Source organism: Artemia franciscana, chromosome 12 (genome assembly GCF_032884065.1).
Source record: "Artemia franciscana chromosome 12, ASM3288406v1, whole genome shotgun sequence".
NCBI classification, from domain to species: domain Eukaryota; kingdom Metazoa; phylum Arthropoda; class Branchiopoda; order Anostraca; family Artemiidae; genus Artemia; species Artemia franciscana.
Genome location: NC_088874.1, coordinates 16070221 through 16094020, shown reverse-complemented (window position 1 = coordinate 16094020; position 23800 = coordinate 16070221). Strand labels below are relative to the sequence as shown.

General features: G+C 33.7%; 1 protein-coding gene across 1 annotated transcript; it reads left to right on the top strand.

The window, feature by feature from the left end:
• The first annotated feature begins 1577 nt into the window (after positions 1-1577).
• Positions 1578-22613, top strand: LOC136033749 (vacuolar protein sorting-associated protein 28 homolog). The gene is made up of 4 exons (XM_065714645.1): positions 1578-1704; positions 10469-10664; positions 17426-17608; positions 22360-22613. The coding sequence occupies exons 1-4, from the start codon at positions 1643-1645 to the stop codon at positions 22543-22545; spliced, it is 627 nt and encodes a 208-aa protein (XP_065570717.1). The 5' UTR covers positions 1578-1642; the 3' UTR covers positions 22546-22613.
• The last annotated feature ends 1187 nt before the right edge of the window (positions 22614-23800 follow it).

Below are 23800 nucleotides of genomic sequence, written 5' to 3'. Positions count from 1 at the left end.
GCTCTATCTCAGCAGTATATATTACCGATATCCGCTGATTCAATTTACCTGGCTGTTAAAAGGCTTAAGTCTAAGTCAGTTGATACCGATGGAATATCAGTGAATCATTTAAAACCTGATTGCTCCCCTTTAATATCGCATTTACAACTAGTTTTTCAAATGTGTTTGTTTTGTTCTGTCATGCGGGAAACTTTTTTGCGTGGCACAGTTACTTCTATTTTAAAAATGGGGAAAGATCCATTTTCGTGTTCATCTTATCGTCCTATCACTGTTTCTTGTACCTTAAGCAAAGTTCTTGAGTATTTACTTTTCCCTTCTATAACAGATAATATAAATTTTGGAGTTAACCAGTTTGGCTTACAGCGCGGTCTGGGATGTCAGGATGCCCATAAAGTTCTTTCTACTCTGCTTTCTGATGCTTCGGGGAAGGGCTATGATCTTTATTATTGTTCTTTAGATCTATCTAAGGCTTTTGATTCTGTCGTTCACTCCCAAGCCCTGTTTTCTTTGCTTAAATGTGGAATGAATGTTTCTTTTGTTTCTTCATTAAAATTTTTGTATGGCCATTCTTTCCTTCATATTAAATCTTCTCCTTCTGATCCTTCTATATTAAAGATTTCCGTAAGACAAGGTGGAGTTTTCTCTCCATCAATTTTCAAAATTGCTGATATTTTAAATAGTCTTCCAACAACTTACCTTTTAGGTAGTTCAAATGTCTCATATCTTGCTTATGCAGACGACCTTCTTCTCATTAGTAGAACTAAATCTGGGCTTTCAGCTTCTGTTCGTTCTATTTCTACTGCTTTCTCGAATGTAGGTCTAACCCTTAACCCTGATAAATGTGAATTCCTTCATTTTGGTCCTTCTCCTAACCAATCTTCTAGAGTTCACTGTTCTTAATTTAGCATTCCGTGCGTGACTTCTTTAAAGTGGTTGGGCATTACCCTTACTAACAATTTAGTCTCTTTTCGTAATAAAATTGTTTCTGATGCTAAGGTTAAACTTTCAGTGGATTATTCTAAAATTATTGCGAACAGGGGGAAATACAACCACAAAGACCTTTCACAAATTTATTCTTGATTTTGTGATCACTCGGCTTTATATCTTTCTGGATTGTATCTTGTTATAAAAAGAAAAGATTTAAAGGCTCTCAAGTCATCTTATTTTCGTTTCCTCCGATTTTTGTCGTATCTTCCTTCCTGGTACAAGAACAGTGATATGGTAAAAAATTTCGGGGCTCCATATTTATTAAATAAACTTAAAGTGCTACACAAGAAACTATCCGACTTAATACATTTTACTATTAACCCTTTTCATGCTCTTCTAAAATGTTTTCTACAGTAATTTAATGTGTTATCAGAAGTTGTTTTTTTTTCTCTCTTTTTTTTCTGTGTGTTTGTTTTATACTCCGCTGTTTCAAGTGGGTCACAAATAAATTATTATTATTATTATTAACGACACCGGGATCCTCTACTTTTTTTTCAATTATAAGATAGGCCACATATTCATCTGTGTACTTTTTTGTCTGTGATTGGCGTCTATTCTTCTGTTTTAAAACAAAATTATGTTTCTTTCATGTGGCAGCGCTGTTTGTATAAAAATTTGCAAATGACGAAGAACTAGAGGAAATCACTTAAGGGAGATGTCCCGGCCAGAATTAAATGAAGAAGTCAAGTTGTACCGAAATGCAAGGGAAAGAGAAAAGTATGTTAATTCTGAAAATCCTTCATATCAGGAGGCCTACATATGTATCTGGCTAAACTAAGGCTCCAAGTAGCCTACTTTGGTAATCCATGTAGAATGGAAGTTCTCTCAGATGTGTCTGCTGCATTATAGGGCTCAGGGATCTTTGATTAGCTTAATTCACTACTTAAAAGATGAATCTAGCACTTGATCTTCTCTTTTATGTTTTTTGGTAAATTTTAAGCTTTTACTATATGCCAGGTAGAAGCTAAGAACATCAGTGTTTTTTTCTATTCTCTTTAAAGGATGTACACCATTTGACCAATGGAAAAAAATAGCATGTAAGCCTATATAAAAAGGTACTATCCAATCTCCCTATAAATACAAATATTTTTGCCATCTAGTTGGATAATTTGGCAATCTCTATAGCAATACTCAAATTTGTCAGCTAGTTCACAAGAAAATTTGCCCCAGAAAACTATTCCTTTTCTAACTAGTTGACAAGTAATTTTTCCCCAGAAACACTGTCTTTCCAACTAGCTAGAGACAAACATTGCCACAGAAACACTTTTATTAACCATCTAGTTGGCAAGTAACTCTTCCCCAGAAATGTTTTTATTAACCACCTAGCTGATGAAAAACTTTGACCCAAAAAATTATTTCCTTTTCTAACTAGCTGGAAAAAGTTGTTGCCCCAGAAACAATTCTGTTAACTATCTAGTTTGCAAACAACAATGCCACAGAAACTCTTTTGTTAACCATCTAGTAACCATCTAGTGAACTTTTCTGTTTTGCATTTTATTAGCATAAATGCTATATGTTGCTTTATTCATCTGTCTGTTTCTTTTCTGTATGTAAGAATGTTTTTATCTCAGTTTTGATACTCTTTTTTTACAAATTACCTACACTAGAAGCTCATTTTCAAGATTTTGACCTGCTTCAGGATCTCTGAGTCTGAAGGTATGGTTAAATTTCTAGAAGCTATGCGGCTTACTCCTTTTAAAAGTTGTAATTGAAGCTTTTTCATTACTATCTAACCTTTAGTGTGTCTAAAGGATGGGTCTTTTTTGGTGAATTCAATGTTAAATGTCTGGATCACATTTTTTTTACAAATTAATAATGGTAAAATATGTAAGATTGTCAAAGTTTTTAGTGACCACAATATATTTTACCCATTGCTAAGTGCAGTTCTAAAATTTAGGGGGTTGTTATTGTTTCTTTGATGGATGTCCCAAAATAGATAAATTCTAATTAAAAAAAACCCTAAAGTATTTTTCAAATTCTGGGGGAATTCCCACTCAATTGATGCCATTGTTGAACCCTAGATCCATCCCTAAGAAAATAATTTAGCAAGCTCAACTACTTTTCAAGATAGAGAAAAGACCATCATTTAAAATTTTTACAAGCCTAGTTTAATGTTACAGCATTAATAATCAGCTTTGCTATAGGCCTATAATCCCAACAATAATCAAATTTGTCAACTAGTTGACAAAAAAATTTGCCCCTGAAAAATATTCACTTTCCAACTAGTTGGCAAGTAATTTCTCCCAGGCCAGACTTACTTTCCAACTAGTTGGCAAGTAATTTCTCCCAGACAACATTTTCTTTCCAACTAGCTAGAAACAAACATTGCCTCAGAAACACTTCCATTAACCATCCAGTTGGCAAGTAACTTTTCCCCAGAAAAATTTTTATTAACCAACTAGTTGATGAAAAACTTTGCCCTACTGTGAAATTTACTTCTTCTTCTTCTTCTTCTTCTTCTTGATTGACTATCTGGAGATGCAAGTGCATAATCTCCATGCAATTTCTTTATTTATTCCACTTAAATCCTAACTATATCCATGCAAGGTTTGAAGCTGAAACTACATTACCTATTCTATTAATAAGAGTGGCATAGTGGCTTGTACTTTGTGGGGGAAATAGTATAGGCACTTCACCTTCTAGTATAGGTCATTTGTAAAAAAAAAGAGTATCAAAACTGAGACAAAAACATCCTTACATAAAGAAAAGAAACAAGACACATGAATAAAGGAACAAATAGCATTTAGGCCTTTGCTAATAAAATGCAAGATAGAAAAGATGAAAATATCAATTATGCACCTGTTTTCTTTAAATAGATGGGAGGATCAAACCTCCAAGCTTTGAAAAATTCAATCTCACTTTGAGACCAGGTAAGTAACTTGCTAACTAGATGGTTAACAGAAGAGTTTCTGGGGTGACAGCTTTTTCCAGCTAGTTGAAAAAGAAAATTTTTTCTGGAGAAAAGTTACTTGCCAACTGGATGGTTAATGGAAGTGTTTCTGGGGCAATGTTTGTTTCTAGCTAGTTGGAAAGAAAGTGTTGCTGGGGAGGAATTAGTGGTCAACTAGTTGGAAAAGGAATAGTTTTCTGGGGAAAAGTTTTTCATCAACTAGTTGGTTAATAAAATTTTTTCTGGGGAAAAGTTACTTGCCAACTAGATGGTTAATGGAAGTGTTTCTGGGGCAATGTTTGTTTCAAGCTAGTTGGAAAGAAAGTGTTGCTGGGGAGGAATTAGTGGTCAACTAGTTGGAAAAGGAATAGTTTTCTGGGACAAATTTTCTTGTGAACTAGTTGACAAATTTAAAGATTGCTATAGAGATTGCCAAAATATCCAACTAGATGGCAAAAATATTTGTATTTATAGAGAGATTGGATAGTACCTTTTTATATAGGCTTACATGCTGTGTTTTTCCATTTGTCAAAGGGTGGTGTCCCCTCTTTAAATAGCCTAGCTTCCTTTGAAAGTTATGGTAAAATTCTAGTTAATTGACTTCTTGCTATATCAGAAAGGGCTTAGGTTAGGAAAATGAAACTTTCAGGGATGAATCTACAGACTAAAGTATGTCCTGGGAAGGTATTTTGAAGCAGCTACCTCTACTCCTTCTCCCTCTAGAGGGCCTTGACCTTTGATGATCTTTAAAAATATTTTTGTTATAAAAGTGAAACCTTGCAAAATAGATCTTTTGCTTAATTGAAGTACAACAAAATTGTTGGTAAAATTCTAGTTAATTGACTTCTTGCTATCTCAGAAAGGGTTTAGGTTAGGAAAATGAAACTTTCAGGGATGGGCCTACAGGCTAAAGTATGTCCTGGGAAGGTATTTTAAAGTACCCACCCCTACTCCTTCTCCCTTTAGAGGGCCCTGAAATTTGCCTACATGACAGGTCTATACCTATTGAAATTTTGACAAAACAACATTTTACCTTATTTTCAGTTACTAGTTGCTTTTTCTCTGCCTTTAGTTCTGAAAATCATATTCCTGTTATTTGAGTAGAATTTTGAGCCATATCAATGTTTTCTTTTCAAAATTTAGGAAATGTATTTGCATATCTTTAAAACCTTATAAAATGCAATTGACCAAAAGTTATGAAGCTGAAAACAATTTGGTAAAATTCTAGTTGATTGACTTTTGGCTATCTTGGAAATGGGTTAGGTTAGGAAAATGAAACTTCAAGGGATGAGTCTAAAGGCTAAAGTATGTCCTGGGAAGGTATTTTGAAGTACCCACCTCCACTCCTTCTCCCTCTAGAGAGCCCTGGAATTTGCCTACATGGCAGGTCTACCTATTGAAATTTTGACAAACCAACATTTTCCCCTAATTTTCAGTTACCAGTTGCCTTTTCTCTGCCTTTAGATCTGAAAATACAATTTCTGTTATTTGAGTAGAATTCTGAGCCATATCAATGTTTTTTTTTTTCAAAATTTAGGAAATGTATTTGCATATCTTTAAAACCTTAAAAATTGGGATTGAGCAAAGTTGTGAAACTGAAAACAATTTTATGGTACTTCATTCAAGCAGTAGATCTATTTTTCAAGGTTTCACTTTTATGGCACACATATTTTTAAAGGTCATCAAAGGTCAGGGCCCTCTAGAGGGAGAAAGAGTGGAGGTGTGTACTTCAAAATACCTTCCCAGGACACACTTTAGCCTTTAGACTCATCCCTCAAAGTTTCATTTTCCTAACCTAACCCCTCTCCAAGATTGGCAAAAGTCAATCAACTAGAATTTTACCACTACTTTTTTCTTTGCTGGAAAGTGGTTAGGAATAGGCCTATACAACCTTCAGAAATGAATTCAGGGCTAAAAACATACTCTGGGAAGGTATTGCCAAGATACTATGTTAACCCTCTTCTGTTTTCTAAGTCTTAGAAAGTTGCACATTTGACAGGTCTATTCCCATTAGAATTTTGAAAAAACAACATTAAAGCTTGATTTTTCAATTTCTTTTTCTCTGGTTTAAGTTTAAAATGCAATTCCTGTTATTTGAGTAGAATTTTAAGCCATATCAATGGGTTTTTTCTTAATTTAGTAGATATTCAAAACCTGATAAATTGAGATTGACCATAGTTGTGAAGCTAAAAATACTTTTCTTGTAGCCTACTTCATCTAAGCTAAAGATTTATATTACAAGGTTTCGCTTTTATAACAAACATTTTTAAAGGTCATCAAAGGTCACTACCCTCTAGAGCAGAGGTCTCCAAACTATGGCCCATGGGCCACATCTGGCCTGCCAAACAAATCCCCATGTGGTGGCTGTGAAAAAAAATTACAACTGGCATTGCAGAATTATTAAAAGCTGGGATTGTTGACTGATGGCACTCAGGCAGCTCAGCCCAAGTCAGCTTCCCTCTCTTGATTGTGTGACTCACAGATACTAGTACTGGTAGGTATCTGTTGTGCATTACAACCAATCAGTTGTGTATAACTGTATATTGTAGGGATGGAGTGCAACTGGGGCTTTGTTGTATTTTGTGCGGTTATGTGAGATAGAGCATAGGGTTGTGTGAACTGAGGTGTTGATAGGGTTTGGTCACTGATGATGTGTTGCAAGCAGTTTTGTCATTGGCTGCGTGGGTGTGTGGTTAGGGTGCTTTTGCACTACAAGCAGAGCCAAGAAAAATGGAGCTCAGCAGCACAGTTGGGCATTCACATATAAGCAGAGCAGTGGCCTTCACAACAAACCATTTGCTATGGAGGATTTTGTGTGCTTTTTAACACCAAGTACAAGCTGTTTTTTCTGTAGAAGTTATTTTATTTATTTTACCCTTATGTTTTCATATATGGAAAATACAAAGAAAAGAAAAGTAGACAGTGAGTGTTGTCAGTTCAATGACAAGTGGAAAATAAAGTACTTTTTTGTGAAAGCAAATAATAAAGCTTTATGCCTCATATGTACAGACAGTGTTGCTGTTCTGAAGGAATACAATATTTGTCAGCACTATGAATCTAAACATGGCTCAAGTTATTCTCACATCACAGGAGCAGAACACACTAAAAAGTTTGAATCATTTCAGGACAGTTTACATTCTCAACAAGCTGTTTTCAGTAAGAAAAAATCTGAAGATGAAACTTCAACTAGAGCCAGTTACAAAGTTGCCTATGTGTTGGCTAAAAAAGGAAAACCTTTCACTGATGGTAGCATCATAAAAGAGTGTATAGTGGAAGCAGCAGGAGAGGTATATCCAGAAAATGTCCTCTTCAAAATGATAAGTCTTGGGTCAAATACTGTTGCTTGTATTTGTAGATTTAGTTGTATCTGTTGCTTGTAGAATCGAAGATTTAGGAGGCAACATAATTCAGCAAATAAAGGAAACAACAAACAAAGCTTTTGCTGGTATTCTCTTGCTTTGGATGAATCAACTGATATGTGTGATACCTCTCAGCTCTTAGTATTCAATTGTGGTGCTGATAGTGAATTTAATGTGACTCAAGAATTAGCATCAATTCACAGCATGCACAGCACAACAACTGGAAAAGACATTTTTAATGAAGTAAGTAAATTATAACAGAATATAACCTGGAATGGAAACAAGTGCAGTGTGTGACAATTGATGGAGGAAAGAATATTTCTGGGACAAAACAGGGTTTGTTTGGGCAAATTACAACTGCTTGCAAGGTTAGAGGATTCTCAAAACCCATTTTTGCATTGCCTTGTCCATCAACAAGCATTGTGCCTAAAATATGTTGATATGTCTTGTGTCATGAAACCTGTTGTTTCTTTGGTTAATTTCATTAGATCTCATGCACTCAACCATTGCCAGTTCTGTGATTTCTTGAAAGAAATTGATTTGGAGCTTGTTGACTTGCCTTATTATACAGTAGTTAGATGGCTTAGTTGTGGAAAGATTTTACTGCATTTCTTTGAGCTCAGATCACAAATTGATTTAATTCTCACAGAGAAAAATAAACCTCAGCCATTATTATCAGATTGTGAATGGATTTGAAAATTGGCATTTTTTGCAGATATGACAGGTCATGTGAATCACTTGAATCTGAAATTGCAAGGCAAAACAAATTTGATCAGTGACTACTTTGTTCATGTCAAGGTATTCAGAGCAAAACTTGCACTACTTGAAGGTCAGGTGAAAGTTAAGAATTTTGCTCATTTTCCATGTTGTGAAAAATTTCATGCAGAAAGTAAGGTTGAATTTCCTTCTTCATTTGCAAATGAAATAATTTCAGATTTGAAAAAGTAGTTTCAGGAGTGATTTGCTGACCTTGTTGCCAAAGAAAATGAAATCAGGCTCTTTCATAATCCATTTGACTGCAATGCTGAAAATCTTCCAACTCTATTTCAAATGGAAATTATTAATCTCCAGGCAGATGACAGACTGGAAGATAAGTAAAGAGAAATCTGGAACCTGATTTAATGAAATTTTAAAGTCAAAATGACTGTATCATTTGTCACACTAATTTTGTTGCATAAAACTAAAGGCAGGAGTCTATTTAGTTTACCTTGATTTTTTCCAACAAGATATGTTTTAATTTTTTTATGTTTATACTCTAATAATTGAGGAAATTAAATTACTGGCAATGATTTTTTTTTCTCTCAATTTTTATCCCTTCAGCCTGCATAAATATGGGAAATATATAATATGGCCCTTACATTGAAAAGTTTGGAGATCCCTGCTCTAGAGGGACAAAGGAGAGGTAGGTAATTCAAAATACCTTCCCAAGACATACTTTAGTGTATAGATCAATCCCTGAAAGTTTCATTTTCCTAGCCTAATTACTTTCCAAGATTACAAAAAGTAGCTTGTATAGAAATTTACCATACTTGCTTAGCCTACATCATTCCTGAAAGCGCTTCACTTTACTTTAACCCTCCCCTTAAAGCCTTAAAGGGTCAAATGTAGGCTATGGTCCAAATTAGCCTGTATATTCTCTATGAATTTTCTAATTGCTGAATGCCATTCAGATTGACTGTTTGGCACTGAATTTATCTGAAGAAAAGAGTTAAATATGGAAAAATTCACGGAGAATACCTAATTTAGGCATATGGTTTCCAAATGCTTTATTGTAGTTTCCAGAATTAAATAGGACAGTTTATAATACAACAATGTAGCCTAGATGAAATAGGTCTAGGCTATAGGATAATTTTAAGAAAATAATAGAAAATTAATTTTTTTAAAAGAAAATTTCTAAGGAAAATTAAAGAAAGCACAAATCCTTGGTGTGTCCAATAAGGCTAAGGATATTAGGGCAAAACTTTAGGGAATATCAAGAGGGATGTTAAACTAACTCAAAAGACACTATGTACATCCAAGTTATCAAGAGGGCATTGTTGCAATATCTTAGAAATGACTAAAGGTATTAACTTGAACTTTTCAGGGCCACTAATGGTGCTCTGACTGCAACTGTGACTTCTTGGAACTACAGCTACTTGTGACTATGACTACCTTTACCTACTTGTGACTGCAACTGCTTGCAACTACAATTAAGGTTACTTTTGATGTTACTGTGACTACTGGCGACTGTGACTACTAAATACTGTGAATACTTATAAATACAACTAATTATTGTTGTGACTACTTGTGGCTGCTTTTTCAACTACTTTCTACTGTGGCTATGACTACTTACAACTATGACTGACTACCTCAACTACTGTTGCTTGTGACTGCAAATACTACTGCTACTTCTACTACCATATTTAAAACTACTGAATTAAATCAAAAGGTTTTAAGTGCATCCTTCTTGTGGAAATAACATTGTGCATCCAGGTTGTCAAAAGTGCTAATCTGCAATATCCTAGGAATGACTAAGATTATTATCTGAAAATGTCAGTTAAAAAGGACAAGTTAGTATAAACAACTTAGTGTAAAATATGGAGATGGCTTTATATATTTTTGTTTTTGTTGAAAATCGGCACCCTTGGGTGTTCTGGCCTGAAAAAATGATCTAGATAGGTTGCAAGATTAGAGCATTAATTTTGGAAACACTTTTTTTTTTCATGAGAGAAGATCAGTTGTATTTCTCAGTATATACACTTATGATAGCTTTCATTATTATTTTTTTTTCATCCTGATTGGGCCACTCTTTAAAGTCTAAATCATATTGCCAAGCACTGATAAAGCTTTGATTTGACTACTTCCTGATTTTCGTTGGTAATGTTACCGTTTCTCATCATGGACTTTAGAATACAAAATAAAATTAATTAACAAAGTAGCAAAACCATTAGTAGTGAAATTTATTGTGTTTTGTTTCTCAGTCTATCACAATGAAATTTTAATAGTAAACCAAAGATGGTGGCCAATGGAGACCCAGCAAGCATACACCAGATATAAATTGAAGTTATATGGCCTTAATAACTTTAACTCAGGAGTATATTTGATACTAAAAATGATAGTTTGTTCAGATTAAGTAAACTTGTGATGATTCTTGTAGGTGACAACAGAAATATGTGTCCGCTTTTATAAAACAATTCTGGTCAAGTTGTAGTTTTAAAACAAACTTCATTATTAAAGATTAATTCTCTTAAAGGTATGACAACCTAGCAGATTTGTATGCTGTTGTAAACACTTTACAGTGCTTAGAAAAAGCCTACATCAAAGACTGTGTTGCTGCAAAAGAGTATACTGCAGCATGTTCAAAATTGCTGGTACAGTATAAAGCAGCATTTCAGCAAGTCAGAAGTGATGAGTTTCCAAGCATTGACATTTTTTCAAAAAGGTTTAGAGTAAGTCTCTCTCTCTCTCTCCCCTTTCCTCTCTCTCTCTCTTTTTCTCTCTCCCTATCCCTTTCTCTCACTCTCTCTCTCTCAACACAGTATTATAAACTAATAAACTAATTTTTATTTTTTTTTTTAAAACATGTTCTTTTAGTTTTCAAAAAAAAAAAAATTCATGTAGTCATTTCATGGTAATTTATTTAAAAAAAAAACCTATAGACATATCTAGTTCACTACTGTGGTTTACAGGATAACTCTCCTTCTTTGGCATCAAAAGTAAATGGGTATACATGTAGATTTATTGCTAGCATATACCATATGGGCCCTATTGTCAGGTTAATAATATTAAATAATAATATTATACTTTATTTAGTATAATATTTATACTAAATGATATTTTTATACTTTTTGCACAAACAATTTTTGATTCAAAATTTGTACAAGATAAAATTTTTTTTAAACGCTAGCATAGGTAATTAATGTAGCTTCATTTTGTTATGTAGCATTCAACATTTGTTATCTAGACGTATACGGAATTTTTTTTCTTTTTTTTTTCTAAAAGTTGCTGGTCTCCCAAGCAGCAGAACCAAATATGCCTGGATACATGACATCTGTAGTTTTAGATCCACTAGAAGGATTCTTTTTCTGTTTCAGTTGATTTTTGAACAAAAGCATGAGATAAACCCTGTCCTTTTGGGTAAGATGGTAGAAATTAGCCCCAATGAACAACAAAATGATGATGAAGGTCTGTATATTTAATATTCAAAGACATAAGTTCTCAAATAGTGGCACAAATTCACGAAAAGACAATGAAGATTAATAGAAGCTATGGGAGTGATATGTTTGATTTTTTCAATGAAAACCCTGAAAACACTATTTTTAAAACTCTAAAGCAAAGTAGTTGCCCATCCTTGTCCACTTTCCCAATTGGCACCATTAGTAGCACAATAGTAAAGTATTTAAAAGTAAGGAGTTTATGGAAAAGACGTAGATTGGAGAATGCATTGATACTTGATAAATCATATATTTGGTGTTCATGGATTGAATGCCCATTCCAATTTTGTTCCAAGTCTATGCAAAACCTTGGAAGGCATATAATTTTTTCCGAAGAAAAGCCCTAGAAATCCACACATTGAAGTTTTTTAGTATTATGGAAAAAGCCTGAGAACTAGCTTAGAATATCAAACAGGATGCATTGGATATTTTATTCAGTTTGGTAGCCTTTTAAGCAACAAGAGATATTGTGCCACTAAAGTGCCTGTCTCTGCCATTTTGTCCTGTGAAACAATCATTCTTAGTTAAAGCTGAATTAAGAGACTAAAGTGCCTGTCTCTGCCATTTTGTCCTGTGAAACAATCATTCTTAGTTAAGGGCCAAAGTGTTATAAAGTAAAAACTGTGAGATAGCTAATCAGTTTAGCACTTCCTTATGGCTATTTATATAGCCCACTATTCTCAGTGGCCATGTGACCATTTGATGATGCACTGTTCAACATACATGCAGTCTGTACAGAATGAATGGCTATTAATGACTGTTATTACAGAATTTTGATGACTGTGCAGCATTGCATAGGTGCACATACAAGTTTCAGTCATTGAGGGGGTGGGGTAGTTTTTTTTTGGGCGGGGGATGGTTTTGAAGCCATGGAAAGTAATTTTTGAGCCTTAAACTTCGAAGCAAGGTTGAAGGGGGAAAATTTACTTTCTAATATCCCTTTGTTCAAAGATTTTATTTGGACTGAGTGTGTGGTTTGTGTGCAATGGTAATTTTTAATAAAAGAATAATTTATAAAACTAGTAACTGCGTGCCAAAAATTTTGTTAAATCAACTGTTTCTAATTTTATAACAACATATTTGCCAAATGTATACAGTTTAAAGTCACATATCAGTGCTGCTAGCATAAGAAAAGTTGTAATATTTTATGAAAGAAAACAGGAGGGGGGGTAATCTTACCATGTTTTTCTTTAATTTTAAGTCACATTCTGGTTTGCAATTCAATTTGATTTCTTGTTGTTTTTGTTCAATGCCTTTTTCTTTAGCTTTTCGGTCATTTGTCATCTTGTGTAATTTTGCACGTGTCAAAGATGTGTATAAATGTAGGGTCGACATGAATTCAGTTCCTCTTTCCTGTTTATCCTTCACAGACTCACTCACGATAAACTAAAGCGTTCCTTCATTCTATTGTAATTATGTGTTGTCTTCTAACTGCAGATTTCGTTGTGCAGCGTTTTCCTTGGTAATTCAATGGGATCTTTGCTATTTCTTGTTCCATACCTTTTTTTTTTAGCTGTTTAGTCATTTGTCGTCTTGTGTAATTTACCATACATCATAGATACGAAAAATGATGCGACCACTCCCAGGGGAAAATGATGTAATTCGTATTCTTGAAACGTATGTAAACATGACGTCACTCATATGAATTTTTTTTCTCAAAATTGAGGCTCTAAACGAATTTTGTAAAACTCGTGACCTATCTACATCGTTTTTCTTTTGACGCGAGAAAGGGTGCCAATTAAAATAAAAAAGTTTTTAGCCGTTTTTAAGAAAAAAATTATAAAGACGTGCATACATGCATTGCTTGTTTAATAAGATGGATATCACTGTCTGGTGCCAGGCACCATCGCTGCGTATGGTCACGACTGAAGGGTTTCGGGCTCTTTTTCAAAAATCTCAACATTATGTTCATAATTAAAAATCACTGTCAAGTTGAATCTATGTAAAAATGACTATATCTGATTGGCATCAATTAGGTATTTTTCTGACCAGACAGTTTCTTTGAAATTTCAAAGCGAGTTACTCGTTTTTACTAGTCTAGTTATATGGATTAATGAATCAATTTTACTAAACTCCATAGCAAGTGCCTAGTTCTGTAACCAACAGTATATGTAATATTGTGCTTGCCCTGACATGTAGCCTAGGATGCATGTTTATTAAATTTTTTCCACGTGATCGTTCCGAACCAATAATCATGGAGAATAGAGAAGAGGCTCATTTGAACGAATTTTTTAAATTTCTAGTGTCATTTTTAAAAAGCTTGAAAATCGCGTCTTATAAAACTAACAAATGTCAATAAAGTGTATGTGTATTGAAAACTCTTTTAAGTATGTGCCAGTTTTAGAGGTCATACTCCCTCGTGGTGGTGCTACACATACTGTGCAGTTTGTACACTTCTACACATAGTGCAGTTACACATATAGTGCAGCTACATATTCTACACATATTGTGCAGTTTGTAAGTTGACTAATGTAATGAAATAAAAAGCAGACTAAAATAGAATAAAAAAGTGGTTTCATATGAAAGGGAACAACGGTGTTAAAACATAAATCAAACTGGAAATTTTCTAAATATCAGAATGGCAACCCCCCTCCCCCTCAACCACTGCTGTAAATGCAAAAGTTTGATAGCTTGATGAAAGCTTAATAAAATGTAGTAAATGTAGGATGTTGGTATTCGATAGTTTTCAATTTACATATTGTTTTAAATCTGAAAAAAACGATTTTGTCGTTTCCAGTCTTACTTATGAACCCTTTATTTTGAATGAAGTTTATTTAAATGTTGTGAGTTTTTACCACTGTTGCTGCCTTGTGCGCCTTCAGGCGTTGGAGGACCTAAATCTAAGTTAAATGCTGTGGAAACGTTACAGTCTGGGTTTCACAGGTTACCGTTCGCGTGGTTTTTGCTTACGTATGTCTACGAATTTATCGAGCAAAAAGGAAGAACAAATCAAAATACTAGCCTACGAATCTATGGAACAAAAAAAGTTGTAAATGTTTTAGGCTGCAAATTTCATGGTATAATGTTTTTTTTTCTACGTAGGCTCTGATCTTAGACAACGCTGGACAATAAATTTACTCCTTTGTATTTTTAAGTGCTAAAATACATGGTCCTATTATTCTTTAGCTGAGTTCGAATATGCAATCACATTTTTGTTCATACCTACAATTTTTCCATAGTCATTTTTCAATTTTTATTCGTAGAATTTGAGGATTGTAATTCTAAAATAAAAATTAATTATTTAGAGTTTTTTCTTGTCCAGTTTTAGTACGATCTAGTAACAGAGGGATTACTTTTTCTGTCCAAAAATTAAAACATAAATCATTGCAAAAAATATAAATGCTAGAAAAGTTGTGATTGCATTTTTTTAGTTCGGCATATGAACTGTACTAAAATTCTTCTCTGTCAAATTAAATCTGTTTTTACTTTAAAATTCAAAACACACAGGTTTGACAAAAAATAGCAAAATTTAGAAAGTGATTACTCAGCTGGCCGAAAAATTCTGGTTACAGAGTCGATTCCTGTGTAAAACTTTTATTAGAACAGATATATTCTAGACATAATAAAAGAGCTTTTGACACAGTAGACCACAATCTGCCGCATGTGAAGTGTAAGTTTTATGGTATAAAAGGTTCTGGACTTAGCTCTCCACAAGCATTATTAGCAGAACGGCTACGATATGTTCAGATTGATTCGAAACGCTCATCAAATTTCCCACTGCATGTGGGGTTGAACAAAGGCTGTTTTTGGATCGTTACTATATTATTTTTTGTAAATTACCTAAGTCGGACTATGCCAAATATTAAAAATAATTTTAGTGAGTTGTTTAATAATCCACAAGAAGCGACAGTTCAGATTTTTGCTGGTGAGACGTTGCTTATTTTTGTTGCAATAACAGAGTAATGATCGACTGAATTAAGCAACTGCTTGCTAGTTAGAATTTCAACTTGGGTCCATGCAAACAAATTTCAAGTTTCTCCCCTAAGAGTTGTGCTATTATATTCTATAGAACAGCGACTCGTTACCGATAGATTATTCAATTGAAATATAGTGATGTGAGATTGAAAGGAAGTCATGTGTCAAGTGTCTAGGTATTTCACTTGATGAAACTTGGTCGTTTAGGACCCCCTTGAAGAATATATCAACTGTATTATCACGGAACATAAGAATACTTTGAAAACTAATTTTGTCCCACGTCACATCTTAAGGTTTTTGCGTTTTTCTATAATACGTCCGAGAATTTTGCATTCTTTTCCGCTATGATTTGGGACGTTTCCGTCACTCATAAATGCAATTCAAGGGCTCCAAAATAATTCGATCTATCTCTGCAATAAATCATCAAGTGGCTCTGTGAAATTGGAGTCGGGAAAGCTAAAAGTTTTACCTGCTGCTGGCACGGGATTTTTGTTACCTACTTGTTTTGCTTGCATGCAATATTGACAATTTAACTTTTTGCTTCGCAGGCACGTTTCAGGTTAGGTCTGATTGACACGGTTAAGATACTCGTGCGAGGAACGAACTTTCAGCTCCAATCGCCCTCACTGCACGGTCTAACTTCTTTATTTATCAAGGAATAAAATCATGGAAGAGTAATGATAACAAGATTAATAAAATGAAAAGGTTTGAAGAATTTAGAAATAAATTTAAGGAAAAGTGTATTTTTGTTGTGAATTTATTAATACATGAGCCGTTTTCTTTTCAGTGGTTGTTTGATGTGTGTGGGGAAGTATAGTGAATGTTTTTTTTTTCGTTTGTTTTTTATTACGGTGACTTCAGTAGTAGCTCAGCGAGGAAAGATGTATGTAGTTATTTGCATTGTCAGTAGTGGTTGTGTAATTAGTTCATGCATTTAATCAATCTTGAGGAAAATTTTACTACTGGGACGCCCCTAGGACAACTTCTTTTTATACTTTCGTGGGCAGGCCAGAAGATTTCGCTGAAAAAGGTTGTTTTTCATATATATATATATATATATATATATATATATATATATATATATATATATATATATATATATATACATATATATATATATATATATATATATATATATATATATATATATATATATATATATATATATATATATATATATACATATATATATATATATATATATATATATATATATATATATATATATATATATATATATATATATATATATATATATATATATATATATACATATATATATATATATATATATATATATATATATATATATATATATATATATATATATATTGTTCAGTTATATTTTACTATTAATCAAACTTTAACTTAACTTTAGTTCTTGGGAAAATAAATTTGTTGTCCTCTGTATTGAACAATAATAGTTGTGTCTCTTTTTTTATATTCAGTATATCTTTATAGTACTAACAATTTATTCAAAACTAGGCAGGAAGGTCACTAAAAACAATGGTGAATACTGCTGGTCTACACAGTCCTGACTTTTAAGAGAATCAGTTTCCTAAAGAGGGAAGAGGATCAAAGCACGCACCCAATGAAATTTCTCTACTCCTTTTCAATTTTTTCCGGGGTGCATCCTTCTGTCCAAGCTCAGGAGGGGGGGAGAAGGTGGGAAATTTGTAGGTATCAATAATATTAGGTTATAAAAATCACACTGACAGAGTAAATTGTATACTAGCTCATTTAAGTGACTTATTGAAGATAAATCTCTAAAGTTAGCAATAGATTTATGCAGAAATCTTGAAATATCTTAAAGCTTTCCTCTTCATTCCCTTTCAAGATTTTACCCACCTAAAATGTATAGACTCGGATGCCTGAAGAAAAAAACATGGTGCAATGATCTTTTTCTGTTGATTGTCACTGTGAATAGGCAAGCAATTCGCTCGTACCTGGATCTAGGCCTAACCTACAGTTCGAGTAACCTCTAGGTTTAAATGGCAGTAACATTGTTACCTATTTTTTTCTTCTACATGTTCGCACTTCCAAAAAAAAACTGTTTTAACTGTATTAACCTTTGGTTGCAGTTGGATTGTCCCCTTGCCTTAGAGAGGATACGAGAAGATCGGCCAATTACAATTAAGGATGATAAGGGAAATACGTCCAAATGTATTGCTGATATCGTATCGTTGTTTATTACTCTGATGGATCGGCTGAGACTAGATCAAAAAGCGACAGATGAATTACTTCCAGATTTGAAAGATTTACAGGTAATCTAAATAGAAAACGTCAAAAAAGCTTTTCTTTGAAAATTTATGTTCCCTGAGCGTTTTCCCGTTGTTTCAGTCCAGGGTCACAAAATGTGATGAATAAATGCTTTAGGTTCTTGTCAGAGTTCACCTGTAGGTACTTAAAGTTCCGAAGTTTCGGTAAAACGATATGTTTCGTACTTTAGTATTTTGTATTTCTACAAAGAGAAATTTTGAAACTGATTGAAAACCAATCGTTTTATTAAAGTGTTCCAGTCAAAAGAAAATTATTTAAGAAAAATATGTCGGTGAATATCCTTCTTAAAGATATTTCTAATACATTTTTTTCAATTTGTAAAGGTGAAGTTAGTAGAAGTTAAGTATTCAGAATTATTAGAAAAGTTCGATAAGTAAAAATATTTTTGGAGACACCCTGTTTTTCCAGACGACGCATATATAGTAGATTTAGAGCCTGCATATTTTTAGTGTATTTTTTTTCCAAAAAAGAACTGATAACTTAAAACTTGATGTATGCAATGCGAAGCTTTCCATAAGTGGCTTCCTGTAAAAAACACTTAAATCAAATAGTTCGTGGTAACAAACTCTAAAAAAAAAAAACAAGTTCTGATACCAATAGTTACATCAAAAGAATTGCATTTTAATGCTGATTTTAAATATATATGTTTCATTAAGTTTAGTTTTACCCATCAAAAGTTACGAGCCTGAGAGAATTTGGCTTTTTTTTTGAAAATAGGGGGAAACACCCCATAAAAGTCATAGAATCTTAACGAAAATCACACCATCAGATTCAGCGTATCAAAGAACCCTTCAGTTAAGTTTCAAGCTCCTATCTACGAAAATGTGGAATTTTGTATTTTCAGCCACTAGACAGATGCGTGTTTTTTTTTTTTTTTTTTTTTTTTTTTTTTTTTTTTTTCAGGGGTGATCATGTTGACCCAGTGGTCCTAGAATGTCCCAAGAGGGTTCATTCTAACGGAAATTAAAAGTTCTAGCTCCCTTTTTAAGTGACTTAAAAAATTGGAGCGCAACTAGGCCCCCTCGCACGCTCATTTTTTCCCAAAGTCACCAGATCAAAATTCTGAGATTGCCATTTTATTCAGTATAGTCAAAAAACCTAAAAACCATGTCTTTGAGAACGACTTACTCCTCCACAATCCCCGTGAGAGGGGCTGCAAGTTACAAACTTTGACCAGTGTTTACATATAGTAATGGTTATTGGAAAGTGTACAGACACTTTCAGGGGGATATTTTGGTTGGGTGGGGGGAGGGGCTGAGGGCATAGGGTTATGTGAAGGAACTTTCCATGGAGGATTTGATCGTTGGGGGAAGGAAATTTCATGTAGGGGGCGTAGTATTTTTTAGCATTTTTTAAAAGAGCAATGAAAAAATATATATGAAAAAGTTTCTTCAACTGAAAGTAAGAAGCAGCATTAAAACTTAAAACGAACAGAAATTATTACGCATATGAGGGGTTCGCCTCCTCCTAATACCTTGCTCTTTACCCTAAAGTAATTTTAAGAATCTGTGATTCAGGGGTCATTCTTAAGGAATTGGGACAAAATTTAAGCTTTAGAGTAAAGAGCGAGGTATTGACGAGGGGGCGAACCCCCTAATATACGTAATAAAATAAACGATTCTTTTACTAATAAAAACGTTCGTAAAATTGAAAATTCTACTTACCTCTTTAAGTAACCAAAAAATTGAAGGGTAACTACACCTACTCCACCGCTCCTTTTTTTCTCAAAATCGTCCGATCAAAACTATGAGAAAGTCATTTAGCAAAAAAAAAATTAATATGCAAATTCCGTTTTAATTATTCATGTACGGAGAGCCAAAATCAAAACATGCATTAATTCAAAAACGTTCAGTAATTAAATATAAAAAACAAGTCTTTTTAACTGAAAGTAAGGAGCGACATCAAAACTTAAAATGAACAGAAATTACTCCGTTTTTTACTGTTTTAAAAAGCAGAGTTGAGAGAAAGAGTCAAACTTTAGCGTAAAGAGCGGGGCGTTGAGGAGGGAACAGCCCGTTTCATATATGGAGTAATTTCTGTTCGTTTTAAGTTTTAATGTCGCTCCTTACTTTCATTTTAAAAAACTTTTTTTTTGTTTAATGCTATTTAAAAGAACAGATAAATTGAACGTCGAACTGTATAGCAAGTGAGTGATAGCACTCAACCCAAAATATTGTTATTTCTGACGAAATTTTTAGTGAATAAGTTCTTTCTTCCTTTGTATAATTGAGGGACACCAATTCATGAAAAAATAGGGGATTTTAAATTTTAAGAAGCAATACCCCCTTCCCCCCAGTGCTGTCCTTGGGTTAGTTAAGAAAGTTCTATGTCCTCAATCCGTCAAAAATTAGATTGTATTCATTCAGTCTAGAGGTAACAAATTTTTACTGAGATTGTATCTTGGGGTTATGGTATATCTTTGTCAGTCTTTGAAATTGGTTTTGGCAGAAAAAAAAATATCACCACTAGGCAGATGCGCAAGATTTTAGCTTGGTGATGGATTGCATTTAAGACCCACCTTCATAAAATGGAGATTTTATGGAAAATAGTAGATATTGCAGGGAAATTCGTAGAGATATCAAGATTTTTGGGAGACCCCAAGCCTGATTTTTTTCTTCCTGTGTACCTAATTAATGATTAATAAATCAGTCTTTTTTTTGTTGACAAACTAGCCAAAGTGTTTTGTATATAAAATAAGCTATTCTGTAATATATAATGGGACTCTTTATTTTTATATAGGTTATTCTAAACCTGGAATTTTATTTTTGGTTTAGTTTTGTTTTTCTTGTTTGTGAAAACCCGTGATATTTATTATAAGCAACCCAGCATTTCAATATGATCTTCCAACCTCTGCACTTACCAGGGACGCCATTTGGAGGGGGCCCCTATACTATGAAAAATACCATCTTCTTTGTATTGTCCTTTAAAAAAAGGAAAATATCCTCTCTTCCACCTTTTGTATTTTAGTGAGTTTATGCAACTGATACCTGGTAGGAATAATTGATAAAAGTTCATGCTTCTTACTCTTTTTACTAATTGAATCGTTATATATCGTTGAATTGGCAAAAGATAAAATTAATTTCAGCACTATTGAATCCAGAAAAATTATACACAAATTTCGACGATATCGATTTTTAGTACGTTTTATTAGCTTGTACACCCTTCGCAACCTTGGTTAACTTTAACTGTTAACCAATTATATACCTTCAATTAAAGTGTGATCGATTTTTTTTCACAAAAAACATTTATAACTGATTATATAGTCATTTATAAATATAAATGATTAATTATTAATAATTTTCATTCGTCTTGTTTGTTGCAATAAATTCATCGATTGCGATTGAGGAAACCAATCGACCTAAAAATGCTGATTCAAAAATATATGATCATTAAGTGTTTTGTAGGCCGTTATTGTTATACCGTTAAGGTAGGGGGACGTGCTGATGAACTCATTTGTCGTTTATGACTATAATTCAAATACTTCGGTGAATTCCGTCTATTCCTTGTGTTTTTTTTGAATGGTTTAAGTAATTAACCGTGGGAGATCTTTTTTTTCATATTATTGTTCTTTAGATAATTGGTAAGTGTTCGGGACTCAAAGCCAATTACTGGTCTGAAAACAATCCTGTGATGCCGTTCCACTGTTACTTGAAGCGAGTATTGTATAATACGCGTGTGCACTCAGCTATATTTTTTATTTACAATTTTTGTTTCTTTTATTACTGTCATTTGATAAGCTTTGGCTTGTTTATTTGTAATTGATATAGTATAGACGGCAAAGTTATTTTTTTAAGATTGTTCAATGGAAACAGGCAGAATTTTGAAAAGCTTTTTGATACAACAAACATACTGGTTCTCTAATACCTGTTCGACTTGCAGATAATTTGGTCTAAGGGGAGCACGAAATGGTTGAAGCTGCAGTTTATTGAGGCTCTTAAAGTAGAACAAATAAAATGGGTCCTAAATTAATTGTTTAAATCTTGAATTAAATCCTCCCGTTCTTTACGCTAAAGTTCTTTATTGTTTTAAAAAGTAAAGTTGTGAGATTGAGTCAAACTTTAGTGCAAAGAGTGGGGCGTTGAGGAAAGGACAGTCCCTTTCATATACGGAATGATTTCTGTTCATTTTAAGTTTTAAAAAACTTGCAGTTTTGAAGATTGCTCACCGTACATGAATAACTAAAACGAAACATGTATATTAATTTTACTTGTTTTTAAACTAACAATAACCTAAGTACTTTTATAAGTTAAAAAAAACCTTTGGCGTAAGAGCAAGCTATTGGGGAAAGGCAACTCCCCTCATATACATAATATTTTTGCTCATTTTAAGTTTTAATGCTGCTTCTTACTTTCAATTAAAAAAAAACTTTTTTTTAGTCAACTCACTATCAAGATTCATTTGATGTCAGATCATGACAGGAGAGTTTACCGCATTTTATCTCACCACTGGAGGATCCAGTTAAAGTCTTAGAGACATTTGTTTGTGTGTGTGGGGGGGGGGCTTGGAATTGCGGTTTTTGGTAACGGGGGGGGGGGAATACTATTCTTGGCTCTTCCAGAAGAATATACACTTCGTTTTTTTTTTTTATCACGGTCGTCAGACTGGCTCTATGGCCAGTTGCTTCATAATCTACGAGACTCGCTAAATGGAGCAATTTAAATGTAGCTCAGTAGGTTTTGTCCCTAGTTGGGTGATAAGAGTCTCAATTAAATCCCTAATCATTTCTTGTTTGCAGGACGCAATGGCTCGACTGAGTATTTTACCTGGGAATTTCGAGGGAAAATCTAAAGTGGATACCTGGGTTCAAACTCTATCTGCCATGCAGGCTGCTGATCAACTTTCCGACTCGCAAGCTAGACAATTGATATTCGACCTGGAATCTTCCTATAATGCATTTAATAAGATACTTCATCAAACATAATGTTCGTTTCTTCTTTGTTCTGTTGTTTTCTTTGTATTCGATGCCAAAAAAAGGATTTTAAGTAGTTTCATATTTGTTCGAATTTAGTTGACTCAGCTTCGCTTTCTCTTTAGATGTGTATAGTCATGCCATAATAATATAAACTGGACTTGCAGGCAAGGGAGTATCCAGGATTGTTTTCGGGGGAGGGGAGGCGGTTGCCAAAAAAGCTTAAAAAAACGTTTCGAAAAAAAAATTATATGCATTTTGTTACTTTTTTTACGAGTCGGATAAAAATTTCGGTGGGTGGGGGATCAGAATCCGTCACACTCCTCCTGGATGTGGCCTTGCTCACAAGACTGACAATATGAAATACTAGCTTAGAAAGATAGTGAAACAAGGCTTTGGAGGTGCAGTTGCCGCCTGAAGGGTGCCATAAACTGAAACTTTCAAAATACAAGTGGTAACTCCTACAAAAAACAAGGTGAAACATGTTTGAGAATGTGCAACGAAAACTGGGTTTTGTCTGTAAAACTTTTTTGGTCCGTAATACATTTATCAAAAGTTATAAACTTTCAAAGTTTGATGAACATTAGAATGAAAAAAAATTACAAAACAATTTTTGTCGGCCAAATATTACGTTAAGCATTCATTGAATAATTGAAATGTTCGACACTGTATGTAATTAAAAAATTCATCTAATTTATCATATTTATGGGGCACAGGTTTCCCTTCAGGAGGCAACTTCATAATTAGAAACGGTATCCTTTGTAAACTTTTGCAATGTTAAATTGTAACAGATTAAAAAATAAGTTTAATAGGAATGTTTTAAGGACTTGCTTTTTGCCATTTGGCTTAAGTGTGGTTATTTTAGTTCTGAAGGCGGATGGGGGGCTATCAACATATTCCTTAATTGACTACGTTATTTGTTAATCCGATTCTAAACATTTTTAGTTTTATAGTTTTCGTCTGAGTCTAGACTGCATCCGGGAGAACTTTTATGAATGTTCGTTTATGCTACGTTATAACCGCTCATAGTCCTGAGTAGTGCTAGCTGCTCTCGTTCTGCTTGCGTAAAACTAGAGTGAAAAAAAAAAAAATCTTCAGTTGAAACTGACTCAGGAATGGTAACTATGGCTTCGAGAAATTCTTATGGTAAAAGTCTATTGTGAAAACAAATTTATGCGAATTTTGAAAGACATCCTAAAAACCCTCGCATTGGTAGTCTAGGCCATGTGATGGGCGTGCCAGAAACCAGATTGCCCGACTTGCCTCT